Source organism: Stegodyphus dumicola, chromosome 11 (genome assembly GCF_044657685.1).
Source record: "Stegodyphus dumicola isolate Sdum_Otavi_A_Nest chromosome 11, ASM4465768v1".
Classification (NCBI taxonomy): Eukaryota; Metazoa; Arthropoda; class Arachnida; order Araneae; family Eresidae; genus Stegodyphus; species Stegodyphus dumicola.
The window spans coordinates 93,411,377-93,437,894 of NC_140778.1; the positions used below are offsets into that span (position 1 = coordinate 93,411,377).

At 34.1% G+C, this 26,518-nt stretch overlaps 1 protein-coding gene across 2 annotated transcripts in view; it reads right to left on the reverse strand.

Moving 5' to 3' along the window:
- Window positions 1-3,660: 3,660 nt before the first annotated feature.
- LOC118191265 (snake venom 5'-nucleotidase-like) overlaps window positions 3,661-26,518 on the reverse strand; it is a 44,676-nt gene continuing 21,818 nt past the window's right edge. For both annotated transcript variants that reach the window (XM_035362070.2, XM_085827004.1), the window contains exons 4-9: window positions 24,570-24,758; window positions 18,696-18,893; window positions 17,243-17,506; window positions 13,414-13,575; window positions 9,001-9,204; window positions 3,661-4,260 (exon numbers count right to left, since the gene is read on the reverse strand). In XM_035362070.2, coding sequence (XP_035217961.2) covers window positions 3,836-4,260; window positions 9,001-9,204; window positions 13,414-13,575; window positions 17,243-17,506; window positions 18,696-18,893; window positions 24,570-24,758 — 1,442 coding nt within the window. In that variant the 3' untranslated portion in view covers window positions 3,661-3,835. The remainder of the gene's footprint in view (window positions 4,261-9,000; window positions 9,205-13,413; window positions 13,576-17,242; window positions 17,507-18,695; window positions 18,894-24,569; window positions 24,759-26,518) is intronic.

A 26,518-nucleotide genomic window follows, 5' to 3' on the forward strand; every position in this document is an offset into this window, starting at 1 on the left:
TTCTTTGCTTCTACGTCCATCCCAATTTCGAGGGACAGCTCCCCGGGGGAGTAGTCCTTCTCAGCCTTCTTCTCTACCACCAAACCCAACGAGAGGACTTTTGGCTCGTAATATATTTAAAGTGCCCCTATACCATGCCCTATTCATTTACAAACATCCATGCCTTCTTCGGAATTCGAATTCGAGGCCTTCGGTACTGGCGCAGACTCTCGTAATCATTATACCCTACCGTCTGGCGGTGAAAGGACGTGGCACTTGCAAATGTTGAGTATAGATTATTGCAAATATTAGACTTGCGAATATTGAATATAGTATAGGGACATCACCCTGTACTTGCAAATATCGAATATAGATGCAAGTATCGTGTGTTTGTTTTTAGAATTTTAGGCTGATACGCTTCAGCTTGCATTTTGGGCATTTTCTTAGAGCAAAAATAGAAAATTACATTCATGCAATCTGAACCCACCTAAATGTATGAAATGATGACGGACATGATTTAGCCCGATTTTTATAAATATGAGTGATTGAAATGCCTGATTAATTAAGTAAATATTTCAATATTTGTTTCAGAAGTGTTATCAACCACGTTTTTCTAGGATGTTCGTATCGGTCACTTATCGTTCGTCCTTTATTGTGCTAAAAACAATAGCGCTCGTTTCCCAAGATTTTTCAGAGCAGATTGAAAGTTGATTGGTTAGTTATAGGGGAACATGGGAAAATCCATAAAAATCAAACATTCAGCCAGTTCCTTCGCCTGGGATCGAAGTCTGTTCGAACTCCCAGTAGGTTACTAGTGGGGTGAGCTGGCTACGAGATAACATGTACTATTACAAAACTGGTAAACAAACACTTAAAAAGAAATAAAACTTCGAAAAGTAATTATTCGAATATATTGTAATTTTGACTATCACACTTGTTCGAAAGTAATATTAGATCAAGCCCACGAAATTCAAAGTGGCAAGAAGTGCAAGATTGCGCCTGACCTGAGCAATAGCCTTGAGAACCATACCAGTGACAGAACGATTTTGATTGGTTCCGACTTCAATTTTGATGGACAGCTCTCGGGAGAAGGGTCTGAGAGTACCACACCTTTCTTCCCCTTCCTAAACCTTTCAAAAGGACTTCCGGTTCGCCGCATATTTAGAGTGCTCCCCATGCCGCACACACGCTATACGTTTACAAAGACCTATGCCTTTTCCTGGATTCGAACCCGGGGCCTTTCGTACGGCAGTCAAAGACGCTATCCACTATCCCTGTTGAGCAGCGAATGTGTTGTTCAATTCAACAGAACCAAACGTGAAACTGAATAATTATAAAATACTGTGTAACAGATGTGGTTATATTTCATACAAATCTGTTCCGCATGTTAGAGTTCGTTAAAAGAGAAGAACCGGAAATACACTGTTGGCCATTAAAATTGCAACACCATGAAGGAAAGCAAATACAAAAAGATATTTATTGTACGTAAACAGTATGGCATGAAGACAAAACGATAAAACGTCAACGTACCTTACGAGCTGATACTGGGAGTTTGCAAACATGCCCATTTCCTGGCTAATGGTCTGAGATGTGATCGTACGGTTTTGCAGGGCTGACTTTACAATATGTCTGCTAGTCATGGCGTTGAGATCCTGCATGCCGTTCAGTATGACCCTCAGCAATCTATTGATTCCATATTCGCATGACAGTGGTTGGATGTCGACCAGTGCGACCGGCGATATCACGGAACGATAATCTTTACTTTCGATAGGCAACGATTCTGCCATTATCGAATTCTTAAACTTGCTGGTAAGCATTTCCTCTTCTTATTCGAGACATAACACGATATTCTGAACAAACTCCAACCTTACAAAGCACTTTCCGAATGAGAAATCCGCTACACAACATTTCTTTTATGCAGTGCTTCAGTGGTCATTTCTCTCTTATGGATTGTCGAAATGCGCTGAAATACTAATCATTTGCATATCCCAACTTCTTCCTTTCATGTGATTTGACATTCGTCAGATCATTCCTTCCTGGTGCTGCAATTTTAATGGCCAGCAGTGTAGATTTACCAAGAACTGGGTACTTATGCAATTTAAAAAACAGTTAAACGTTTTGCAATGTTAACAAATGTTTCAAGGTATTTTGGCATGATACTGCATTTTGTAATTATATCTCTATTTAGTAAAATATGAAGAGGCAATTCTTATTGCTCTTGCGATGTACGCAGAAATGTACGCTTTTACAACACAAAACTCAAACTTCAAGCCTTTGTACGTAAATCGACCGAAGAACAGGTGAAAAATTAACTATCTCTTTTTCAGTCAATGACTATTCAAATATGTAATGAGCCCATTAGCGAACAAGCGGTAAAATCGCTGATCACAGGTAGCTTCGATCTGAATTCGGTTCCAGGCGAACGAGCTACCTGCATGGGCGTTTTCATGCTTTTTCCCATGTGTAACGTCTATACGAGCCCGTTTTCCTTAGAAAGTCATTCACGAAGGGATCCCTCTTATTAGGCAGATAGCCTTAGTGTGCTTTACCGTAAACCCAATAAACTAAACCAAACCAAGCATTTAAGAGCCTCTAGCTTTCTTTAGTCAGAATAAAGACGTCTTTCAAAGAAGTTCATAAATCAGAACACAGGAAAAAGCAGGAATATGTAATTATTTCTCTGTTTGCAAAATAATGGATTAAACAAGGATAAATTTGGTACTATCGTATACAAACCTTGTAGAGACATTAGGATATTTTTTTATCTTGGAGAAGTGAAAAATGAGCAATCCCTTCGCTGGGACTCGAACCTCGGACCTCTCGAATACGCGCCGAGTGTGCTGGCCATTGCACCACGAAGGCATGCTAAGAAGGTGGGGGGAATACTTTATATACTCCTCCTTTTAAAGGGCGACTGGGGTTTTTAAGGGACCCAATCGCCAAATCCTCGGTGAGGAGAATCATCATCCATCATCCACCACCCTATTTAGTTTGGGAGCCACTGTAGAGCCATAACTGCTTTTCGAAGTCGGAGAGATTAAAAATGAGTAATGCCTTTGCGGGGAATCGAACCACGGACTTCTGGAATACGCGCCCAGCATGCAGACAACTACACCACGAAGGCACGCTAAGAAGGCGGAAGAAATACCGTATAAAATGAGTGCAGAAAGAGAAAACATATGACTCTCAACTGAGGGAATTTATTCGGGTCGGAAGTGTATTCGTATCCCAAATTATTTCACCCTTTTCTCGAAACCCTAGAATGGCATTCTTATGCACATCTGCATTGAATACAACCCATCATCTTTGCAAAATTATTTACTCCCTGAAGCATTCTCCCCACATATACTTATGTTTCCCTTATGGCTTGTCAATTCTGTATACCATTTAGCCTGAGGAAAATCTTCGAATGAATGACTTCAAAAGACAAAGAGTATCGCATATGTATCCTTCGGATTTCTTTGTAACGAAAGTTTGAGCATTATACGGCGAATATACCTAAGAATTAAAATACATAGTTTGAAATAACCGGTGCACTTTATACACGGAATATACAGCTGTCTACGTCTCTTATCCTTGGAATCGAATCTGAAAGGCAAGTCCAAGTTAACATAGAGTGCGGTAAAATTCCATGAGGCTGGCTAATGAAATGCTAGTTTAAATGAATAAATATAATTAAGATTCACTGACTTCATAAATTTTATGTATGATATGCAATTAGTTTACATTTTTAAGGTGTTACAATGTACTCGTACAATCTTTACACTTGAAATTATATTATGTCTTCTTTTTGGATGAAAGTGTGAGTTCAAGAAAACTTAACTTTTTTCATAGTCAAGGAAACTTGAAAGGATGTCTATTCTTCTGGACTGTCGGTAAGTATAGGAATATGTGATGTAAGTGTGAAGCCATCAGTTGTTTTACCATTAAGAATACTATTAGTTGTAACTTCTCGACTCCTCTGTTCTTCATAAATGCCAGATGCTGTTGGCATGTCATAAGCCATCTTATAGTCAACAGCATTGGTTGCGAGTCTATTTCTGCCAGTTTCTCTTAAACTGGGAATGCCTAGTATTTCTGTCAAGTGAGGTGATATCTTCTCATCAAAGATACTTTTCAGGATTTCTTCGTACTCTTCTATAGTGGACGATGCTGAAGTTTCAGACCTACTTTCCTTTGGGATATTCTTAGATGATATTAAGCTGATGCGATCTTCCAATCCAGTGGTAATAGGTGAGTACTTTTCGGCGTATTTGATAAGGATATCGATGTCCACTATATCTAGAGAAAGAAATTGGAATATGAGAAAAATACACGAATTTACTTCCTCGTAAGTTTAAACTGTTTTCATATATTAAAAAATATATATATTTGTAATAATAAAATTCCACAGTCAAGAATACACTTAAAATTCTAACTGTATGTTCTTTTCATTTTTTAATGGTGACGTTCTCTTATTTGAAAGTACGTGGAATTAAATTCGCAGCTCCGTTTTTCCGCCTTTTCTACACGTACAGTTATACAATGTTCTCGAGATATTTAAAGCGAACTGGATTGGCTGACGAGGCTGACGTCATTTCTTGGAAGCTCCGCCTTTCCAGAGGCTATAAAAAGACTCGCAAAAGGAATATCGGGGCTTTTTCTTTAATGTCACGATGCAGTAAACTTCATACAAAAAGTTATTAGTAATTCCTTTTTATTTACTCCGGATATCTGATTTTGTAACTGCTATTTTCTCCTGAAATATAATAAATGGATCCTGTTTTTTAAAACTTATCGTCTGATAATTTAACCTACAACAAAAGCTGGTACATCACATATATATACCAATAAATATCAAACTATGATACTCTTAGGAATTGAAAAACAAAAGGAACAAGATACCGAAATGTAGGTATTAGTTTAAAGTTCTTTGCAAATAAAGTCAAAATGCAGGTACATTCTGGGAGAAAAAATATCCTTCAAAGCATTCACATTTTGTTTTACGCCGAAAAGGGCATTTATATCATTTGCATACATGTTTCGAGAGCATTTGGGCTAAAAATATTTAAAAACAACCTATCTGTAGAATTTTCGATAGACATTGAGCGCTGGAAATAAAAATGATTTCCCCGTACAATGTTGCCATTGCTCGCTTTAAATAGTTAACTTTGTTAATCAAAAATTCGTTGAAGTTTTACAAAATTTGAAATACACAATAAAATATTTAAAAACAGCACATCTTTAGAATTTCTGACAGACTCTCTCGTGAGCTGCAGATAAAAATGTTTTTTTCCCATACAGTGTTGCTCTTGATCGCTTTGAAATCGTTCGTCTGTAAATCGAACTTTCACAAAATATGAAACACACAATAAAGCAAATTGGAAATTCAAAATTCCAGATATCTATATTTGGTGGAGGATTACGTTATTCAAAATTTGATGGCTCTGAGTACCGTTATTTTTTCACAATGCAAAAAACATGCATACACTCATGTAAATCCTTTGTTATTTAATTTCTTTAAATATAATACAAGTCCATAATATTTGGTAGCAGCAATTTGAAAAGTGATTCAGACTTTTATAGTGATTCAACGTAAAATCCCTTTTTGAGACTATTAGTCCTTCTGGATTAACGCTCCTTTAGGGGACGCTAAAAAGGGACAGTTCTATAGTTCTAGATCTCCCCTTCTACTGGGGAGAATGACGAAATTTAACTTCCATTTTTCATATCTCGAAAGCATATATATTTGATATATTATTCTAACTTATATATTGTGATACAAAATCTTACTTTTTTCTGAAATGACATAACCGACTTTTTCCGTATTTCGATTCTACGATTCAAAGTATACTATAATGGTAAGTTTAGTAAAAATCGCACCAGTTGTTTTTAAAAAATTAGCTCTTAAAATTTCAGCTCCTCACTGTTAACTGAATTTGTTGTATAATTATTAATATCGTTTTTTATTAATCTTATTTGATTCCGTCTTTCATAATTCGAAATTTAGGTTTAATCCAAATAAAATACGCACATAGTTTCTGATTTATTTTTAAAGTTTGTATTTTTTAGTATTTTTATAAATTTTTCGAGAAAAATTTTGAATTATAACCTATAAAAATTTTGCCATTAAAATTTCCCAAGTTATAAGTGAATTTATATGTTGGCGGCTTTTGAAATTTAGTATATTTGTTGGAAGCATTAATAACGTCCAATGGGGCTTATGAACTTTGTTAAAATTATTTGAAATAATGAATGATGCACCTTTTTTTCCGGTCGTGCGCAGTTAATGGGAAAGTAAAATAAGTTAACTATGATTCGCAAAATGACACCAAGGTATTCAGTAACAAGTAATATAATTTTTTTAAAGTCAATTCCTACTTAGGTCAACAAAGAAAAATTTTATTTTAGTTACTTTTTATTAAAATTTTCTTCGTTTCTAATTTATGAAACTAATGGTGGTCTATAATTTCTCATTCTATCCATCTCTTGTAATGCTTCATTATTGCAAGGATCCTTTCCAGTGAGTTTCGAGCAGTCCAGGCCTTCAGTTAATATTTCATCTAATGATTTCGAACGGCTCAAGGGGACATATCCGACTCAAGGAATTAAAGTGAAAAAAACTGTCGAATGTGAAAACAAAACTGCGAAAATAATTAAAGTGAAAAACAAAATGTGAAAAAACTGTATTAACATCAAGCATTATCCACTACAAGTTGAAAAAAATATGTTTGAACTTGAGTGGATGAATAAAAAGTATTTTATTAACGACTAGCCGCTATGCAGCCAGCCCTCGTCTGGCTTTTAAATGTACCGAAAAAAATGCCTAAAGGGAAAAACTAAGCCCTACATTTAAAAACTGCACAGAATTTTACTCTGCAGAACAACTTTATAAAAAAAAAAAAAAAAAAAAAAAGAGAGAAAGAGAGAGAGAGAGACAAATTTCAATATAAATGCATTACACATAAAAAAATTACAACGAAATAAACAATATCCCTTAATACAATTATTAATTATCCTAATAAATAAATTAACCAACTTCCCGTTGCCTTCTCTCAAAGTCCAGTATCCAAGAGAAACATTAAATTTAAAAACTGCACAGAATGATCGCCCTCATTTTTCCACGTGGAAACAGTGTTGATTTTCAACGGTCAGCAGTCCAGTATAAAAAGCATTGAGTGAAAAACTGTTGCCAAAACCACATTTCTAAAAGAATGAAACCATTTGAAATGATGCGATTTTATTAAAAAAAGATTAAATTAACATAAAAAAATCTGATTCAAATTTTGAAAATGTCGCTTCGAGGTACACTGGCTCTTGTCTAGATGCATCTATGTACCATATTTCATAGCCCTGGGTCTATTAGCTTAAGCGCAGCACGAACGAAAGACACTCGGACTCTTTCTTTTATTATATTTAGAGATTGAAAATTTGAACAAGATATAGGGAGAGCCTGAGCTAATAGTAGAAATTTCAAAAAGCAAAGAACTATGATTCATATATTTCAAATTTTAAGAATGATAATTCTATGATGAAAATCATTTTTTACTTCCTTGTACGAAGTAAAAAGGAAGTATTGTAATCGCGAAAAGTTTCAGGCAGCATATTTCAACGAAAATATCCATTTTGACCGCTATCGAATGCAATTGAACGATGTTTTTGCGTGATATCTATACGTAAAGACAGAATAAAATACTCTTTTCCTTCAAATATATATATATATATATATATATATATATATAAAACTGCTTTAAAATTAATTCTGAAGAGAATTTTTCGTGGCGTCTGTACGAACGTAAGTACGTACGTATCTCGCAAAACCTTAAAAACGAGTAGCCTCAGAACGTTGAAATTTTGTATATAGGACTGCTATAACATGTAGATGTGCACCTCGTATTTTGGTTGCAATCGGCCGCACCAAACGTATATAAATATATTTATATATATATCCACTCTGTTACCCGGCTCAGTGATCTCAGTTTCTTTACTCTTATATGTTTGCAAATTGTACATTTTTTTCTTTAAAAATGATTGAATTATGTTGTTTTAATCTTCCGGTTAAAGATTTTACGCCTTTAGTAAATCTGTGTGCAATATTTTTAGAATTATCAGCAATTTTAAAGTTGTTTAATTGCCGCTAAGCCTGTTTTTAATGGCGGCCATTGATGTTTACATTTGAAAGAGGAGACCAGTGGATTCGTTGCCAATCTAGAGAAACTTAGCTTCGCAACAACAAAGATAACGCATTCATTTATTATTGCCAATTAAATCATGCTTAATTCTTTCTGGAATTTTTTCGAGGAAATAAGTGTTTGAGATTTACTTCGTAATTTTTAATATAGATATTTTGAGTTTTTATGTATTTTTGCCTTCTCGCGAAGTGAGACCTGAATTAATTAAATGAGAAATACTCAATCGTCTGTGAAAAACTGTTTCTTTTTTGTTTTGTTTGCTTAATTTCTTTTATACATCATTCTAGCTTTATTATAGTATTTGAATAGAACATGTGGCAACGATTAGATAATTCTATTTTTTAAATGATATAAATTTTGTGCATTATGAGTTATAATATGAACGAAATATATACGTTAACTGTTATATAATTATTGGATTATATAACAGTTAACTTAGTTTCCGTTATATAATTATTATATAAGTTAACTGCTATATAATTATTAATACTGTTAAGTAAATCTAGCGCCAGAGTGTCACTATGGTAAACAAATACTAAAGTGAATTTTAAAGAATGCATTTATTCTATTGTGGTTTATGCTCTGTCGGCGAAGTAGAGTTAATTCAATCCAATAAGTTTAAATGAAATGCAAGAAAAAATGCGTATAATTTAATATTCCAATTTAATATTCCAATACAAGGAAGTCATGGGGTGTACACATCAGATTTTTTGCTTAAATACAACGGCTACTTTTCAAAAAATGTAGAAAACAATGTTTCTTTAGTTTGTAATCCACATATTTTACTGAACGTACGTGTATTCATTACTGAATATACAGTGTTAAGATATCAATTAAAAATAGGGTTTACCTGTTGGCTTATGGCTGATAGCATTCTTCTCTATCATATCGTAACCGTCTCCGCCTTTAACAATGAAAGAGTTCATCGCCACTGTATAGATGCCTTCATCATTTAAAGGCTCGAAATGGGGAACTCTGCAATCGGCACATCTTATCGATGCTTCTATTAATCTGGAACCTGGTGGTTTGGATACGTCATAAGTTAAACGAAGACCTGTAAAATAGAAAGAGTATTGGAAATCAAGCTTTATTGCTGAATACTTCTGTAGTTATTTTATACCTGTGCGTGAAATTATATTTTTTTAATTAAAATTTCAGACGTATGTGAAACACAGGCATGAAATTTATGCAATCGAATTCCCAAATAAACGCAAGTTGCCTTTCACAAAACTGTCTTTTAGGTCCACGCCTTCATTCGAAATTCAGTTTAAATTTTAGAGTTAAAAAATAGAATTTTGTGGAATATCTAGTCTGGTCTATAAATCTAATCATGCATTTATTTTATCGACTACAATTTTATTAACCTGCAGAGATGATGAAGATCCTAGCGAGAAGAATTTATAAACGAGGTACTGAAGAAGAGAAAAAAAAAAAAATTTCGTTGCTCATTCTCGAGCTCTGAACTCTTAAATTATAAACTTACTTGCTAGTCTTTAAATCTTAAAAGCACAAAGGTACCCTTCTTTTAATTCTTCACAAACCTAATGAAATTAAAAGCGAAAAAAAATTAAACAAAGTTTCATAGCACATCGAAAAGTTTAGTAAATTGTTAATATGATTAAATTCCTGATTCTTTCAATATACCTATAATCACCTACTGGAGATACTGATATCCAGTTTATGCTTTTAGAAAAGATCCGTTCAATTTCAGGTAGAAAGTTAGCACAGAAATTCATAATTTTTGTATTAATTATATTAGATTAATTTAAAGCATATTAATTGGTTAAATTTCGTTTGTAAACTCATGAGCTACAAGACTGTTAATGTTTTAAATATCTTATTAATGGTAAGTGAAGAATAAAATAATTTAAATATTTTTCTATATAATATGTAACAAATGCAACAATTTTCTTACAAGTCAGTATTTTATTCTCCGCAGTTTAAATTATTCATTTATTGAAATCTATATTTCTTGTCGCCAAAGCTTGTTAAAACAACAACAAATTTTAACGTTATTTACACTAAATAAGTTTTCTAAACTATTCAGCAAGATAATTTCATTATTATTTGAAGAAACTAACCAGATTACCAACCATAAGCCTTCGAAGATTAGTATAGTTTATCTTAGGCTACTCCAATTTAGTTTTTATGTTCAGAAAACTTACTTGGTATAGTGTATAAGGAACTATTAAATGTTTATTGTCGCACTTAATATATTATATAGATAATTGCACCAAGTATATCCATGTAACTCAATGATACTTTTACCTGTGCTGCAATTATCTACAGAACTTATTAACTGTTTATGTTGGGGAAGGCCATTAATTGAATTTAAGTTGTATCTATCCATTTCTAGCTCTGTACATGTGGAAACATGTAAAGAGCTAGCCATACAGAAGCGGACATATCCAGCATTCTTTTTTGTACCCTCAGCACTATCCCAACACTCGTCTTGCACAAAACACATCAGTCTTTTGTGGATTTTTGAAAAGGACTGTAACACAATATTTTACTTGCCCCTCTGCTAAACATACGTCTGAGGAGCGTTGCAATCCAGGAACTTTATAACTAACTGTTCCAGTGGAACGCCAGTCCCGCCATTGGAAGAAGGTATAAATGTGCATGAGGAATTATGAAACTTACTTATCTGGTTCTAGAATTTTATTTAACGTATACATGTTGAAAAATTTTAATACAGTAAAAGTTCGGTTCACGAATTTAATTTATTTCTGAAGGCCATTCATCAACTGAAATGTTCGCAAATCGAAACATTTCTCCCCATAAGATGTAATATAGAACAGGTTAATTCCTTCCTGAACCATTTTATAATAGTTCTTTATAGGTTTTCCCTTAGTTATTTAGCCTATTTTTCAAATTTTAGTTATCTTTCCTGAACTCCTCACCTTCTCCTCACATTTCCTCGCCAGGATTAAATATAAAGTTAAGTGAAGTGAGTATTTAAACGGATGAATCTTGGATTTTATTCAGAGCGTGTTTTCGCTAGCCAGCGCACGTTTCGTTTCTAACCTTGCTGTTATGCTGATACGACTTTTTGGCCATTTGAATAATTATCCCGCCTGTTAGGTTTTGTCGAGTTGACCTAGTTTAGCCGTAATTTAAAGTGCTAAATCAGCACTATTCTTTTTAGATTTGTGTTTTAATTTGTGTAATAACGTTTTAAGCTCCACAGCAAGTTGTCGGTGTTATTGTAAAATACCAAGTACGTGCCTTTCTGTTCATAGTTAAAATTAATAAAGAATTATTTTTACCCTTCTTCTGTGCTGGTATTCTTCTTTGAAGCCTGAGCGAGAAATCGCCAGGTTCATTCGTAGGATCTAGATTAGTGTATGTGGACAAGAAGAGCTCAATCTTATAACCTTATGCGTCAGTTTAAAACCCAAGCCAATGGACAGCGTTATAACGCAAAAAATACAAAATAATAAACGCATTATTAAACAGATATGATAGATGAAAATTTAATTTGTTTGTTTATTACTTGAATTTATTGTACTTATACAAAGGAAGGTGTACAAAGAATACGGCATAAGCAGAAAATGATGAGGAAGCTACTCCACATGATTTGATTTTGCTTACGTTTTAAAATGTTTCTAAAGCGAGGCATTGGAACTGCCATGGAAAGTGCTTATCCTGTAGCTTTGTAGAGATATTAGGTCGAAGCAGGAGAGATGAAAAATGAGCAGTGCCCTTACCGGAACTCGAACCTCGGACCTCTCGAATACGCGCCGAGCGTGCTGACCACTGCACCTGGAAGGAATGCTAAGAAAACGGAATACATACCTTATATACTCCCTTTCAAAGGGCGACTGGGGATTAGGGGGCCCAATAGCCAAATCCTGGTGGTGGAGAATCATCATCCACCACCTTTTTTAGTTTGGGCGCACTCTAGAGTAACTAGGTTATTTCGAAGCAAGCGTATATGAAAAATGAGCAATACCCTCTCCGGGACTCGAACCATGGATCTCTAGAATACGCGCCAAACGTGCTGACCACTACACCACTAAGGCATGCTAAGAAGGCGGCAGAAATATCTTATAGCTTGCTACTGGTTTATCAGGTAATACCGTTAAGTGATCTCACCCGACTTTGCTCAAATTTCGAGGATCAGAGAACTAAGATCATTTTTCTCTCTTCCTTTTCTTATGGAGATATTTCTTTTACAGTAAGCTTTTGTTACTTCTTCTGAATTTACTGTAATTCTTTCGTTTGTAGTAACTTCTCTCCAACATCATTGGCATTTTCTTAACCTGTGCTTTGTCCTGGAGATACAATATCACCGAAAAAAACGAAGAAGAAATCCTCAATGCCAAACAAAAAAAGTCTTAAGTGGGAATGCGCTCAAGCTCTCTGCCTGAAACCTATAAATTTGGATATAATTTCCTTCAGGTTGAAGTCATGGTCTTCTAAGTCGCTACCAGACTTTGATTATAAGAGTTAAGTAATGGAAAATATTAAAAATGATGCTTCTTGAGGGCCCTGAGTATTGATTAGGTGGCATAGGTTACCTCAAAGCACCTTTCAAAATCACACGTTGCCTACTTGAATGTTCGTAACTCGAGATATTGTTCGTCATCCGAGACGTTCAGTTAATTTGAGAATCGAATTATTTGAGAAGTAAGAGATTTGTTATCCTACGCTCCACTGTATTCGAACATTCTTTCTTTGCCTTCAATATAAAGAATTCTAGGTATTCAAGGGATTTAAAAATAGCAAATACATTACCGAAATTAAGTCGCAAACAGTACACATCATTGAAAGCACAGTAAAATTTTCATTATTTAAAATTTGATTATTCAATCTAAATCTATAAGGTATTTCTCCCGCCTTCCTAGCGTGCCTTCGTAGTGTAGTGGTTCTGAACCCTGGGCAGGTATTTCAGAGGTCTGTGGTTCGATTCCCAGCCAAGGCGTTTGCTAATTTTTCATCTTGCCTGCTTCCAAAAAATCCTCATACAAGCCAGCTCAGTGTATACTATAAATATTTAGCTCTGAATATATTGAAAACGAACAAATACAGATCTGTCTTCAAAGCGCCGTTTTTAGCTGTCATCTAAGAATTTCCCAGCTTTTTGCTTTTATATTAAATCCTGCATTTTGCTGTTACTAATTTTTCCTTCTATAATTCACGTATTAAGTATTTACAGTTTATGTATTTTTAATATAATAGATATACATGCATAAAAATGTAAAGATAAATTTCAGTAATGCTAAATGTCATGCACGAAGTTACCTATTTTTTTCTTTACCTGATACTTGCAAAAACGCTCCTGCAGTATCTGTACCGTCAGCATCGTAGTTTTTTACCGAATGCTCCAATATCTCTCTTAGATGCTTTCCTTTCAATGTGACGATATCCACGGTATTTCCAAAGGGTGCCACTGCTAGAACGTCTTCTAGAGTGATATTACCTGTAAAGAACATCGGCATATTTGTAGTTGTTAAATGGCATCTTTCAGTACACACAACTACGAATATCAAAATGTTGACATGAAACCTGAATATTCATCATTTTTCATAAAAGTTATAAAACCATGGGGTTTTGATTATCATCTGAAATTGATATTTTATTTTCTTGTGTAAGCTTTCAAAATTTGAACTTTGCGCATTTGAACCAAGTAGTCTGTTATTGGTAGTCCACACCAGAACCAAGTTATGGCCATCCTTTGCTGAACTGTTAAAAATTGGGGTATTATTTAAGAGACCAAACTTCTACGATGCTAACATTTTCCAGATTGTCAAGGCTGTCAATACGTTATCCCCCCGGGGGTTGACTCAGGCGAATGCCTGGGAAGTACTGCTTAGGATCTGTACCTAGGCAGTCTCAACCACGGGGATATATAATTTGACTTCACAGGACTAGAGCCCGAGTATTGTACTCAGGTTGGTTCAGGCTTGGCAGGGACCGTACTGGTACTGTCGTGTCTGTTCCTTCGGCTGTGGTGGAGCTAAATGGTACATTTGTCGACTGAGTTCCCGGGGGTTTGACCCCATTCAGTTCTCGTGGCGAGGACTGACAAAGCGGACAGAGCACCTTTCTACAATGTGGTTTTGCCGATGGAGTGGTGCTCGGAGGCAAGGTGACAGAGTATCAAACCGTGGCCTTCGAGAAAGCCACGGTTTTACCCAGACAGTCTTCGAATTCGAGGGTTTGCCGCAATCATATAAACTATACCAAACCAAAGCAACTTCGTCTCGTGAAAAAGAAAACTTCCATCAGTCAGACTGCGCTTTAATTAAGACTTAGGTATACTGTGAACTTATTTGATTGCAAATTATTGAAATATATCGTGTCTTGTCAATACTATGCATCGGTTAAAAATCACTGTAACGTGATGTCTTTCTACTATTGTTTCGCAAAAGATATCCTTCTTTTATTGCAAACACTCTGTTTCTGTTGTCGAAAGATAGAAACATAGAAACATAGGATAGTTACCTAGTAATAGGAATTTCTCAAATATTCTAAGCTTTCTGCACATCGCATCGAAGTTTAATTAGTAAAATTATTTTAATTTTGTTTGACGTCGTCACGAAATCTTAGTTATATTTTCGCATACGGAAATTCTTTTTAGGAAATGCAATTTCAGAAGTTCCTACGCTACAATAAAGCATCTGAGACTGACATAAATGAACCTTTCTTTCTGAAACAGTAATAGTCCATTTTAAGTCTCATTCTGAGACGCAAGCAAGCTCTTCCACATGAATTCCAAGAACTCATGTCTCGACAAAATGATGGTAAAAATAATAATTTTATCTTGTAGAGGCCAAGCACCTAGTATTTACATTACTAACGATATTTTTAGCAAAGCCGTTTCAAAATATAAGAATAATAAATTATCATCAGAAAACTTCCGGTTAGAATATTATACTAGTTTTATTTGAAAAGTTTATAGCGTTTGGTTTTCTTTGGTAGCATAAATTGTTATGAAACTCCTAACAGGCTTGGGCCCACCAGCGGCCGGAGCGGTAACGTCGCTGAACACTGGTAGTTCGGTCTGAGGCTCGAAGCATGGGTGTTTTCGTGGTTTTCCTCATGTGTAACATGTATACGAGCCAGTTTGCCTTAAAAGGTCCTCCCCGAAGGCATCCCTCCCTTAAAGCAGATAACCCTCGAGTGCTTTGCCGTAGTCTAATAAACCAAACCAAACTTAACAGGCTTGGAGCGAATTATCACTTGATCTGAGGCTAACAAAACAGTCTTGGGAAGGTTTTAAGGGAAGTTGGAACCCCAAAATCTTCAAAAAATTGTGATTTCGGATTTTTGCATTTTCAAATTCTCTACACTTTTATCTTTCTAAAAATTCCATCCTTTAATCTGTATGAAAAATACAACTGTAAAAAAAATCTAGTTTTAATTTGTCATCTACTGGTTTGATCAATGAGGATTTTTACATAAAAACGCGTTTTTCTCCAAACGTGATTTTTTTATACTCGATGTACCTTTTCTCAGGAATTACTGCTCACAGGTATCTAAACTTTTTATGGCTTATTTATTAGGTTCCCTAACATTTACTGAAATGAGCTTTTTGTAATAAACTTAGAAAAAAAATTTTAAAAAAAAATTTTGTGTGAGAAAAGTGCTAAATTTTACTATGCCTAAAAAATATCCTGTAATTTACTCTAAAATTCAAAATGTTTCAAAAGCTCATTTCAGTATAATCAGATAAGCATACTTTAATTACAGAAAAAATTTCAAGCTTGTATCTACAGCAGATTTTGAGAAAAGATACATCGAAAATGGTCAATTTAACATTGTCGTTATAGGGGTTTCTGACACTCCTTAAATAAATCCTTTTATTAAATCAGAATTTGAGCATAAATGCACGTGCCATGGTTGACAAAATTAGACAACACTTGTGGCGATGTAACTAAACATAACAATAATTTCAGAATTTAAACTTAATAGTAGAAGGTTACACAAGTGATTTTACGAAGAGACACAAGTGATTTAACTCCAGGAGAACTTTGAAGACGCGAAGTTGACTTAAACTTTTCACTGGCATAACAGTTTAAAATGATGGCAGCAATAACGCAAAGTCGAATAATTAAATCTTATCACAGATGGCTAAACCTAGTAACGTGGCCCTGAGAGGCAGAAATCTTACAGTCCATAAAACCTTAGCTTAAATACTTTTAACCTAATTCATATTCTGGTAGGGAAATGGAAAGGAGAAGTGATGGTACAGGCTGAAATTATAAATAAATGATTAAATAAAATAATAATAACCTTACAAGTTTACCATTAAAGTTTCAAAAAGCTTAAAAACGTTTAAGAAGTTTGAAACCGTAAGCTTAAAAATAGCAATCTAATTTTATTTTGCAGATTTCAATTTAGAAACTGAGATAATTCATGCTAAGAATTTTCGACAGACCTGCTAGTTTAAGGACTAGTTCCCTATAAATTGAGCTAGTTTAAGGACTAGTTCCCTATAAATTAAGTTAGTTTAAGAACTAGTTCCCTATAAACTGAGCGTGTGGAGTAATAAAATCTTACATTAAAACAAGCTGTTTCAAATGAGAAAGCCAACAGAAGGAAAAAAATGGCTACAATATTATTTTATCGGAAATTAACTGCACGTAGAAACTTCTAAAATTGTTTAATAACGAAAAGACTTAATTATTCAAGATGTAACTTTGTTCATATCTCACTGCATTCAACCTCATAAAACCTGCAGCAAACATTTTCCTCAAACGGAAATACTTCCTGTTTTGGCCAGATACATACTTCGCAAACTGAAAATTATAAACACCTGCCTCAAGAAGAAGAAGGTTTTTCTTCGAGGTGTGTAAATGATGTGTGTAAACAACGATGCTCTTAGTTGACGGTAATTCTCAAAAATAAGCCATGACGTTCTGTACACAGGAGACTTCTGCGTGAATAAAACACCTGATTCGTGCTTCGGCGAGTAACTTGCGCCAGAAACAACTGAAGCACATTTTATTCCTGTTACACTGACAAGCTTTTCATAATGTTAAAGGCATTTTATTATTACAACAATGATGCTTAGATCGTATAGTTACAGAGATTACCTTGCAACAATAATAACTTGTAGAAAATAGAGTAGAAGATGTACCTGCCTTCATTTATTCTCTCATCGATCGACGAACGTATGGCTCCCGAGTTCCAGATAGCAACAGCAACAAAACTCCAGCCTTTCTCGGTAGGGTTTTTGATTATGTAATCCAGACATCCATCTGTTATAAGATTGCCTATGTTGCATTCACCCATACGACAGACAGAAGCGCCCCCTTGCAACAAGACATTTGTTTTGCCGATTGTCCATTTACTACGTAATGCCACGTCTTCTTCGTAAGGTTTTAATAGTTCCAATGTCTCTAAATCTAAAGTGAGTATTATTAGATATAAATTTAAAATGTTACTTTAATTAAAAAGTTGCATATTGGTCATTTAAGCAGGGAAAAAATAGACAAATAATACAAGAATTAAACAAAATTTCACGCAGACTGAGTCAGAAATGCTGAAATACACATTTAAAGTAAATGTAATGATCTACACTGTATTTTAGGTAAACATAATGAATTGTATGTTAAACTTCAAGCTTTTTTTTTTTTTTAGTCCAAAGGGATTTGAATCCCTAAGGACTAGTAGTTTCGTTTTGGCATTTTGCGTCGGACTCATAAATGTCGGTTCACTTTTCAAACTGTTGCCACAAAATGTTAGAGTCCTGCATTATATTTGAAGAAATTAAATAATGAAAAATCTGCGCAAATGTATGTATATTTCTCACATTGTCATAAAATAACGGTACATAGAGTCATCGAATTTTGAATAACGTAATCCTCCAACGAATATGAGCATATGGAAGACAAATTTGAAATTTGAAATTTGTTTTATGATCGATTTCCTATTTTTTAAAACTTTGACGAATTTTTGATTAACAAACTCAAGGATTTCAAAGCGAGCAATGGCAACGTTGTGCAGAAAAAACATTTTTATCTCCAGCGCGTGAGTCTCTGTATCGGAAATTCTAAAGATATGCTCGTTTTAAAACTATTTTGCGATATTGCTGTTGCACTGGATCTTATGGTTTAAGTGCGAGGAACATGATATTTAATAAAGAAAGGTAACACACAAAATGTTAAAAAACGCCCCTTTGGACGTAATTTAAAATCTGAAACATTTCAGATTTCCCCCCCCCCCTCATTTCAGGTAAGACTTCCGTTGTAGAGAGATTAGGTATTTTTTGAAAGCAGGAGAGATGAAAAAGGATCAGTGCCCTTGCCGGGACTCGAATCTAGGACCTCTCGAATAAGCGCCGAGTGTGCTGACTATTACACCACGAAGGCATGCAGAAAGGCAAGAGAAATACATTATAAGTTTACACATCACTTTTAAAAGCCTTGCGCTACAAATTACCCAAGTAAGTAAATTTCCATAACCCGTTATATAATTAGAAACATTATTAAACACTTAGAAACTTTTGCTGTTTAATTAAGAAATTTTATTTGGAAATCAAGCTGAATTCTCATTTATTTAACATGCAAAATTTCAGAATGAATTTCTGCTGACCTTCCGGTACTGAGGCGTTTAGGAGCATGGGATTCCCACCCCAATTTTGGATTCTTCCTTGGTTATCAAATTCGACTTGAAGGTAACCCATGTATTTGCCAAAGGCAAAGTCCTGTACTACAAGAGCGAGGGATCCATCTTCTCTTTCTACAACGACAGGATAGGGACCCTGTGGTTCTTCTACGGAAGGCTTTTTACCTTTGGAAGAAAAAAAAAAATTCAAACATTATATTATATACTAAGAAATGCTATATATCACACATTGAATATAATCTTATCATATAATTATTTATAGCAAGTAAAAATTATATGGTTGTTAAAATATGGAGTTTCTAGTTATTCTTCTTAAAATATTGTGCTGTAATTAAAGCTGTTTTTCTGCATAAAATATTTCTCACATAAGACGAATATACTGTAGTGCATATTGTAATGTGTCTATTATAGTGCGTAATGTAATGCTTTTTCTTTAGAAAATTAGAAAAAAAAAACAAGTAAGCACTATTTTAAAATTAATACAGCGAATGGTATTTTATGCTTCGAATGTTAGTTAATATATGATACACAGTACTGTCTAAGAATTATGGAAATAATTAATAACATATTATTTTTATCGAATTTCCTCTTGAAATCACTCAGGGAGTTTAGGAGAAACTTAGGTGAAAAGCGATATCGTAGCTCCTCCTTCGAAGTATCTTTAAAATTTGTTGATCTATAACACATAATTTTAGAATAATTGCAGAAGTTTCAATTCAGCGTAAACGAAATAATGTAAGAGCAAATACTAGCATATCATAAATTACCGCTTAATGATATTCCACTTGATATTATACATGTCTCAATCTAATTTCTTAGTTTTCATTTTATTTTTAAGCAAACAACTTTGATAAATTAAAATAAAAAGTAAAAATCAATCAATATAAAAAAAAATCATGAATGTTATTAATTGAGAAGAGGATAGTTTTAAATTTGTAGAAAAAAAAATCTGAAAGGTTTCAGATTTTAAATTACGTCCAAAGGGGCGTCTTTTAACGTTTTGTGTGTTACCTTTATTTATTAAATATCATGTTCTTTGCACTTAAACCATAAAATTCAGTTCAAGAGCAATGTCACAAAATAATTTTAAAATGAGTCTATCTTTAGAATTTCCGATACACAGTTCCGCGCGGTGGAGATAAAAAGATTTTTTTTTTTTTCGTAGAGTGTTGCCATTGCTCGCTTTAAAATGCTTGAGTTCGTTAATCAAAAATTCGTTAAAGTTTTACAAAGTATGAAATCGATAATAAAACAAATTCCAAATTTCAAATTTAGTCTTCCACATGCCCATATTCGTAGGAGGATTACGTCATTCAAAATTGGACGTCTCTGTGTACCGTTGCGTTATCACAATGCGAGAAATATACATACATTTATGCAGATTTTTCATTATTTAATTTCTTCAAATATAATGCAGGACTCTAACATTTGCTGGCAACAGTCTGAAAAGGGAAACGGACAGTTTCCCTTTTCAGATATTCAACACAAAATCGCAAAACGAAAACAATAGTCCTTCAGGAACAAAGCACCTTTGGACTAAAAAATCTTGAAACTAGTTAGAAATTGAAATTTGGTCCTGGTATGCAGATTTCAGTTTAGCACCGGACATAATTTCAAGAGATAAACAATTAACCCTTTCCGGTACGCTACCTTTTAAAATTGGAGTTTTGATTTAAAAAAAAAAAAAAAAAAGTAGGCAGTCTAATCAGGCCTAGAGGAGTACACAAGTAAAATTTTGTGAAGATAGCATTTGTGAAGATTTTGTTGTTTGACTTCTGAATTAGTATAGCACTTATCGTTTAATTCTATGGGTGTACCCAAAGTGGGCACACTGATTGAATAGAGCTTCGAAAAGAGTGCTGAAACGAGCATTGTTGTCAATGAACTGACCGATGAGATGCGGAGAAACAAAGAATACAGACTCTCAGTCGTCCTAGATTATCGGTGAGCCCGATCTACACCTAGGGTTCGCCGTTTGATTTTAGGCAAGATTTCAAAGTAAAAATTTAAAACTAATATATAATAAGGAGATTAGCATACAGCCAAAAAAAATAACATAGAAATTCTTTTTCAAACAATTCCTTTTATACCCTAAAAAAAATCTGGAAGATTTCTTTGAAATATGAGGGTCTTAAAAACTTAATTATGACTAAAATATATGGACTGGTTTGTGTTGACTGCCATCTGCTATAAATAAAGAAGGTTCAGAGTAACCTATAGTAACTTATAAATCCGTTTTCATTCAATTTTTCTGTGCGCACAGAAGGGGTAAAGGTAAAAGTAAAAGTATGGGGGACACCAGCGATGTACCATAGGTCAACTGGTAATGCCTTCCCATACTAACTCTTTAAAAAAAGGGGGGAAATTGCTAGTTTTATAGGAATTTACATAGACTGAAGCTTTCCAAAAGGTCTAGAGTTTGCCTATTATGGTATATCGTGCAATCCCGCACTACGCCCCGCATCCAGTATTTATTAAAAATAATGATATAGGACATAAGTAAATTACAAAATAGTCGGAATACAATTTGAGATTCACAAAACAAATTGAACATCTAATTTGGAGCAACAAAAATAGAAGATAAACATAATTAATAAACAGATAAGCATAATGAGATAATGATAATTAGTACTGACAACACAATGTTAAAATGAATTGTAATAATAATGCTAAAGAAGTGGGTGTCCATGGGTTATTTAAGATATATTGGTTTATTGCAGTTTATAAAGTTCACGAGCGGAGCCATTTTGTCCATAATCACAGCATGTAAAAGTTCACTAAGTTTAAACTGTATGTGGACTGGTACCTGACAGAGATCTAGGCCGTAGGAAGAGAGTCGTTGCATAATTTTCTGAAACTTTGGATACTGATGTTTATCTTTAATTAAAAACCTTTGGAATGCCAGGAGATCAGTTCTTGGGGATTTTATGTGAATATCCTCAGTTAAGGGGCATGAGAAAGTGTAATGATCAGGAGTTCCCTGTTCCCGACATATACAGATATCAGAATTTGCCAAATTTCTTGCGTAGAAATATGTGGGGAAGGGTCCATGTCCTGTTATAAAGTAATTTAGTGAAGAATTCGAGTACAGAGGTGCGAAGCTTACATTGGGGATCAAGTTATATGTGCGTCTTCCCTGTGGAGCATTGTTCCACAAATCTTGCCAAGATTTTGAAGCAAGTTGTTTTAGTTGGTACTTGAAATTTGAGCGAGGCCACGGAATGATGATTTCAGTACCATCTTGATTAATAGCTGCTTCTTTGGCTAGTTCATCTGCCTGATCATTACCAAAATGGCTTTGATCCATGAAATTACCAATTTTTGATCCATGAAATTTGAATTTTGTAGTTTGGAATTTTGCCAAGAAGAGAATTTATGTCAGATATTAATGGAGAGGAAGGTAAGGGATTCTTAATAGCTAGAATAGCTGCTTGGGAGTCAGATTTTATGCTAAATTCGTTGAGATTTTTGAGAATGTCTATTTCATTCATAAATCTGCTTAAACTTACTGAACGTTTTGCTTTTATAGCTGACAATTCCGCTTGGAAAACTCTATTATTATTTCCACACCGGACACATTGTGCCCCAAAGGGTTAACCCTAATAATTAATCTCTTTAGTAATTCAAGATACACGGAGGCTGTTAGCAAATTTTTTAGACGATTTATCTTTGCTATAAAAACTTTGTCTACATGGAATATTTTTAACTGCAATTATATTTTACCATGTATAAATTATCCTTTGTTACTTGCTAATTTAGACTTCATAAAAAAATGGCGCTTTTAAAGTAGCAATAAATGGAGGGCTATGTGTGTGTTCTTTCCGAAGAAAATTATTTGTATCTGATTATTAAAATATGCTTTGAAAGCCAAGATTTTTCGATATCTAAAGCTACGGTAGATAATATTATTCAACAAGAAAGGAAAAAAGTTGAAGTGTGGCTTCAATTAGAAATATTGTTCCAAATACCTATCCAAGCAAAAAACGGAATGTTTCTAATATTGCAAAGGCAAGACCTTTAATGTTAAAAGTGAATCCACCAAATCGAAGAACAGTTTCCAAATCTTCAAAATGCTCAGTGTCAACTGCAAACAAAGTGACTAAAGCTGAATTAATTATCGTAGCTTCTACCTTCATAGAAAAACAAGTATCTTAAAAATTTGTTAATCCATAACACATAATTTTAGAATAATTGCATAAGTTTCAATTCAGCGTAAACGAAAAACTGTAAGAGCAAATACTAGTATATCATAAATTATCGCTTAATGAAATTTCGAAAAGGCTAAAAATATAATGTATATCGTCTTTCTCCACGACTTATCGTCAAACGCAGATGGCGCTGCAGAATTCTTCATGAGAAACATTTATCCAGATAAAAATGGAAAAAGGTGTTGTCCCAATAAGTAAGTCTTATATTTAAATTACTGAAATAAAAAGAGATTTATTTATTATCATCAAAGAGGAGTAAAAAATATTAAAATATGGTTCAAATATTCTAAAGAAAGTTTTTGAAATGGATGTACGATTTTGCTGGTTTTTCATATAACGGCAAATTAAAAATAAACAGAGGGAAGAAAAATGTCAAGACCAAATCACATGTTATCAGGAACATATTTTATACCCAATTTTCAAATATGAAATAACTTCTCTTTACGCACAGTGCCATCAGTCAGTAGAACTGCATCAAGACAAAACAAGCAGCCGCACATCCAAATCCACTCTTAATTTCCTGGATAAAAAATGGAACAAGAAAGGTATCTAGGCCATACCCCTCATATCTCTCGAATATCTGCTGATGGACTTTTGCGTTTAGGACTTTTAAAAAGTAGATTGTCCAAACGTCGATCTACAACCCTCCTTGGAGTTTGGAAAGCTGTTTAAGAGGAATGGGATAAAGTACCTCTTCCCAATACTCCAAATTGCTTTATTGTCTTGGAAATCACGGTGCGAAAAGAAAGTGAGGTTAAGGAGAAAGATAATGAGTGATAAGGGTTATCAAATAGCTCATTTTAAACACAAAAATTGTAGGTAAAATATTTATGTAAATACAATGAAAATTTTCTAAAACATTTGCCAAGAGCCTCTCTAGAACATAACACGTACAAATGAGCAGGATACCAGAATTTCGCCGTAGATTGTACAGGTAGAGTCCCACAGCTCTACTTGTTCAACCTGTATTTATGTCTCAATAACATTATGTTTCGGCTACGAGGGACTTGACGTCGAAGGGACAATTCTCAGAACTTTTCCAGGAAACCCACGTAGCTAGATTACCATTTTCACTTACTACAAAGACTTGAACGCCAAACAGTAATCCATTATCGCTCAGACTGGGATCACGTGAACCATTCAGAAGCAGAACTTTTGTCTGATTGGTTGATCTCTACGCGGGACAGAGCTTCCGCCGAAACATTTTCGACGAAGTTTCAAAAACTCCCGCGTAGCAGGTACATTGTTTCTGTAGCTAGGCGGAACTTCTCTTCTCTTTTTTTCTAGGAATCCTCCCGTTTAAAGCAGTGCTACCAGAATCTCGTTTCTCAAAATAACCCCGACTAGCAGTGGACCGTCGCTAGATGTGATAACCTCTTTTACACTACTTAACAGACAAAGTGTAACACCATAAAACGTTTACCGTAATATTACGCTAATTGTACGGAATATGTAGCTGCCCGGTTTGTTGCAAATTATTTTTTGCAAGTTTTTGCAAAATGATTACAAAAGAAATTCGATCACATGGTTAGTAAATAAGGTAAAAAGAAAAAAAAATCTGGTTACATAGAAGAATAATTTTGTAATCAGATAACAAAGTGCATGCATGACACAATTAAAACAAAAGACTCACCTGTGTATAAGAAAGTGTTTGTGTGCCCTCCTATGACAATATCTACTTCTGGTACTTCTCTAGCGATCATTTGATCAACCTTGAAACCAGAATGTCCAACTGCTATGATCTTTGTTAAATTTTCAACTCTCGTTAGTTTTTCAGCCTCTCTCTTAATGCATTGTACTTCATCTTCAAATTCTAAATCACCTGGAAGGAAACTTCTAAATTTTATGAAATGATCGAAGCAGAATACAATAGCTAGGTTACCATTTTCAATAACTTTTATCTGGAATAAAAGAAAAAAAGAATACATCGGTGAGGTCTGTTATGCATTTGTAATAATAAACGAATTCTGCATTTCATCTGTTTTTCGAATAATTAATTCATGACGTTCAGTAATGTTAAAGAAAAGATCTTCTGTCAGTTTAAATTTTTCGAATTATTCTTATTTCGAAAGGAAAAGAACCTGAGAATTAGTTGCAAATAAAAAAATAAGGATGCAAAATAAGATTTTACAAAATAAGGATAATTAAAATTAGATTATTTTTATTCATAGAATACGTGAAATTGATCGAAAACAGGTGAGAACGTTCAGAAATAATTTTTCAAGAGACGAAAATTCACCTGTGCTCAACCCCAGTTTACAGCTTGAAATTAAACTAAGAAAATGCTGCATATCTATAACTATTTGATCTAAAAAAGGCTCCATATCGGAACATTGTTTGTTTTCGACATATACTGGAGACATATTACGATAAAAATTAACGGAAATACATAAAAGATTATTGGAACACATGGATAATATAACTCTAACTTACTATTAGTGAAGTAACTATAGAAAACTATTTTCATTATCGTAGTCTTCAAATATCTCTACTTAGAAGAAATCGTATCTCATATCATGATTGACTATCGAAAAATTTTCAAGCAGCTTCCTATAGATTTCCATAATTTCATGTAGACTATGAGTATAATCGGTTCCATAGTCAAATTTACCATCAGGTCATCGGAAACGCAGCGACAGAATGAACAATTCCGGTAGTTATAGGCGAAAACGTCTGAAACTGTAAAGGTAACATATTGTTACGAATTTTGTACTTATATGAATAATGTTAGTGAAATTATAGAATATCTTTTTCTTTTTAATAATGTAACATGGAAATTTAAAGAGGAGATGCCTTGCCGAAAAAGTAATAATATAGGGGCAAGTCAATTTAACATAGTAGATGGCTATCTCGCTAAATTGGAGAGATATCGCCAAGCTGGCAGTGATTTTGTAGTTTGATTTGGCGAGAAGTCGTCAAAAGCCGCCAAACTTGACAGCCATTTGGCGACATTTTGGTTCGGTCCTTGTATCTCTGTAATGAATATTGCAACTGAATAACTGTAATTGACTCTATGTAGCTGTAATTGTATCCGGCCCTCCTATGCCTTTTAGCAATTTCGAGAAGTACTAGCCGGGAGAAAACTATATAAGACCGAGGAAAGCATCGTTTTTGAATATTATGAACTTATGAGTGCTAATTCCTGTGCTTCCGCTGATAGGACGATCAAATCACATCACCGTGACCATACTAGTGGCTTTACTGTGCTCTTAGTAGCTTCTCATAATTAATTAGTCCAACAGTAACTTTTATGCTGCTTATGAACATATGTAAATATCACTAACAATTTCATTTACTTTGCTATTTTATTCTATTCTGTTTGATTTATGTACGTATTAAATCTGGATTCACTATTGCGACGGGAGAGAGTGTAACTTGATTATGAACTTCTGATTACCAAGTACTTTGATACATTTTGAATTATACAATGTGATGAGAACAAGAACGTTTCAATGCAGACCTCACTCTAGTACTTTAAGAAAATAGTTTTCATATTTTATTTTCTATATGAAAACACTTTTTTCAGTTTTATTACTGGGGTGTATCCACCAATCCTATGCCGTTCGCTATTACACGCGACTA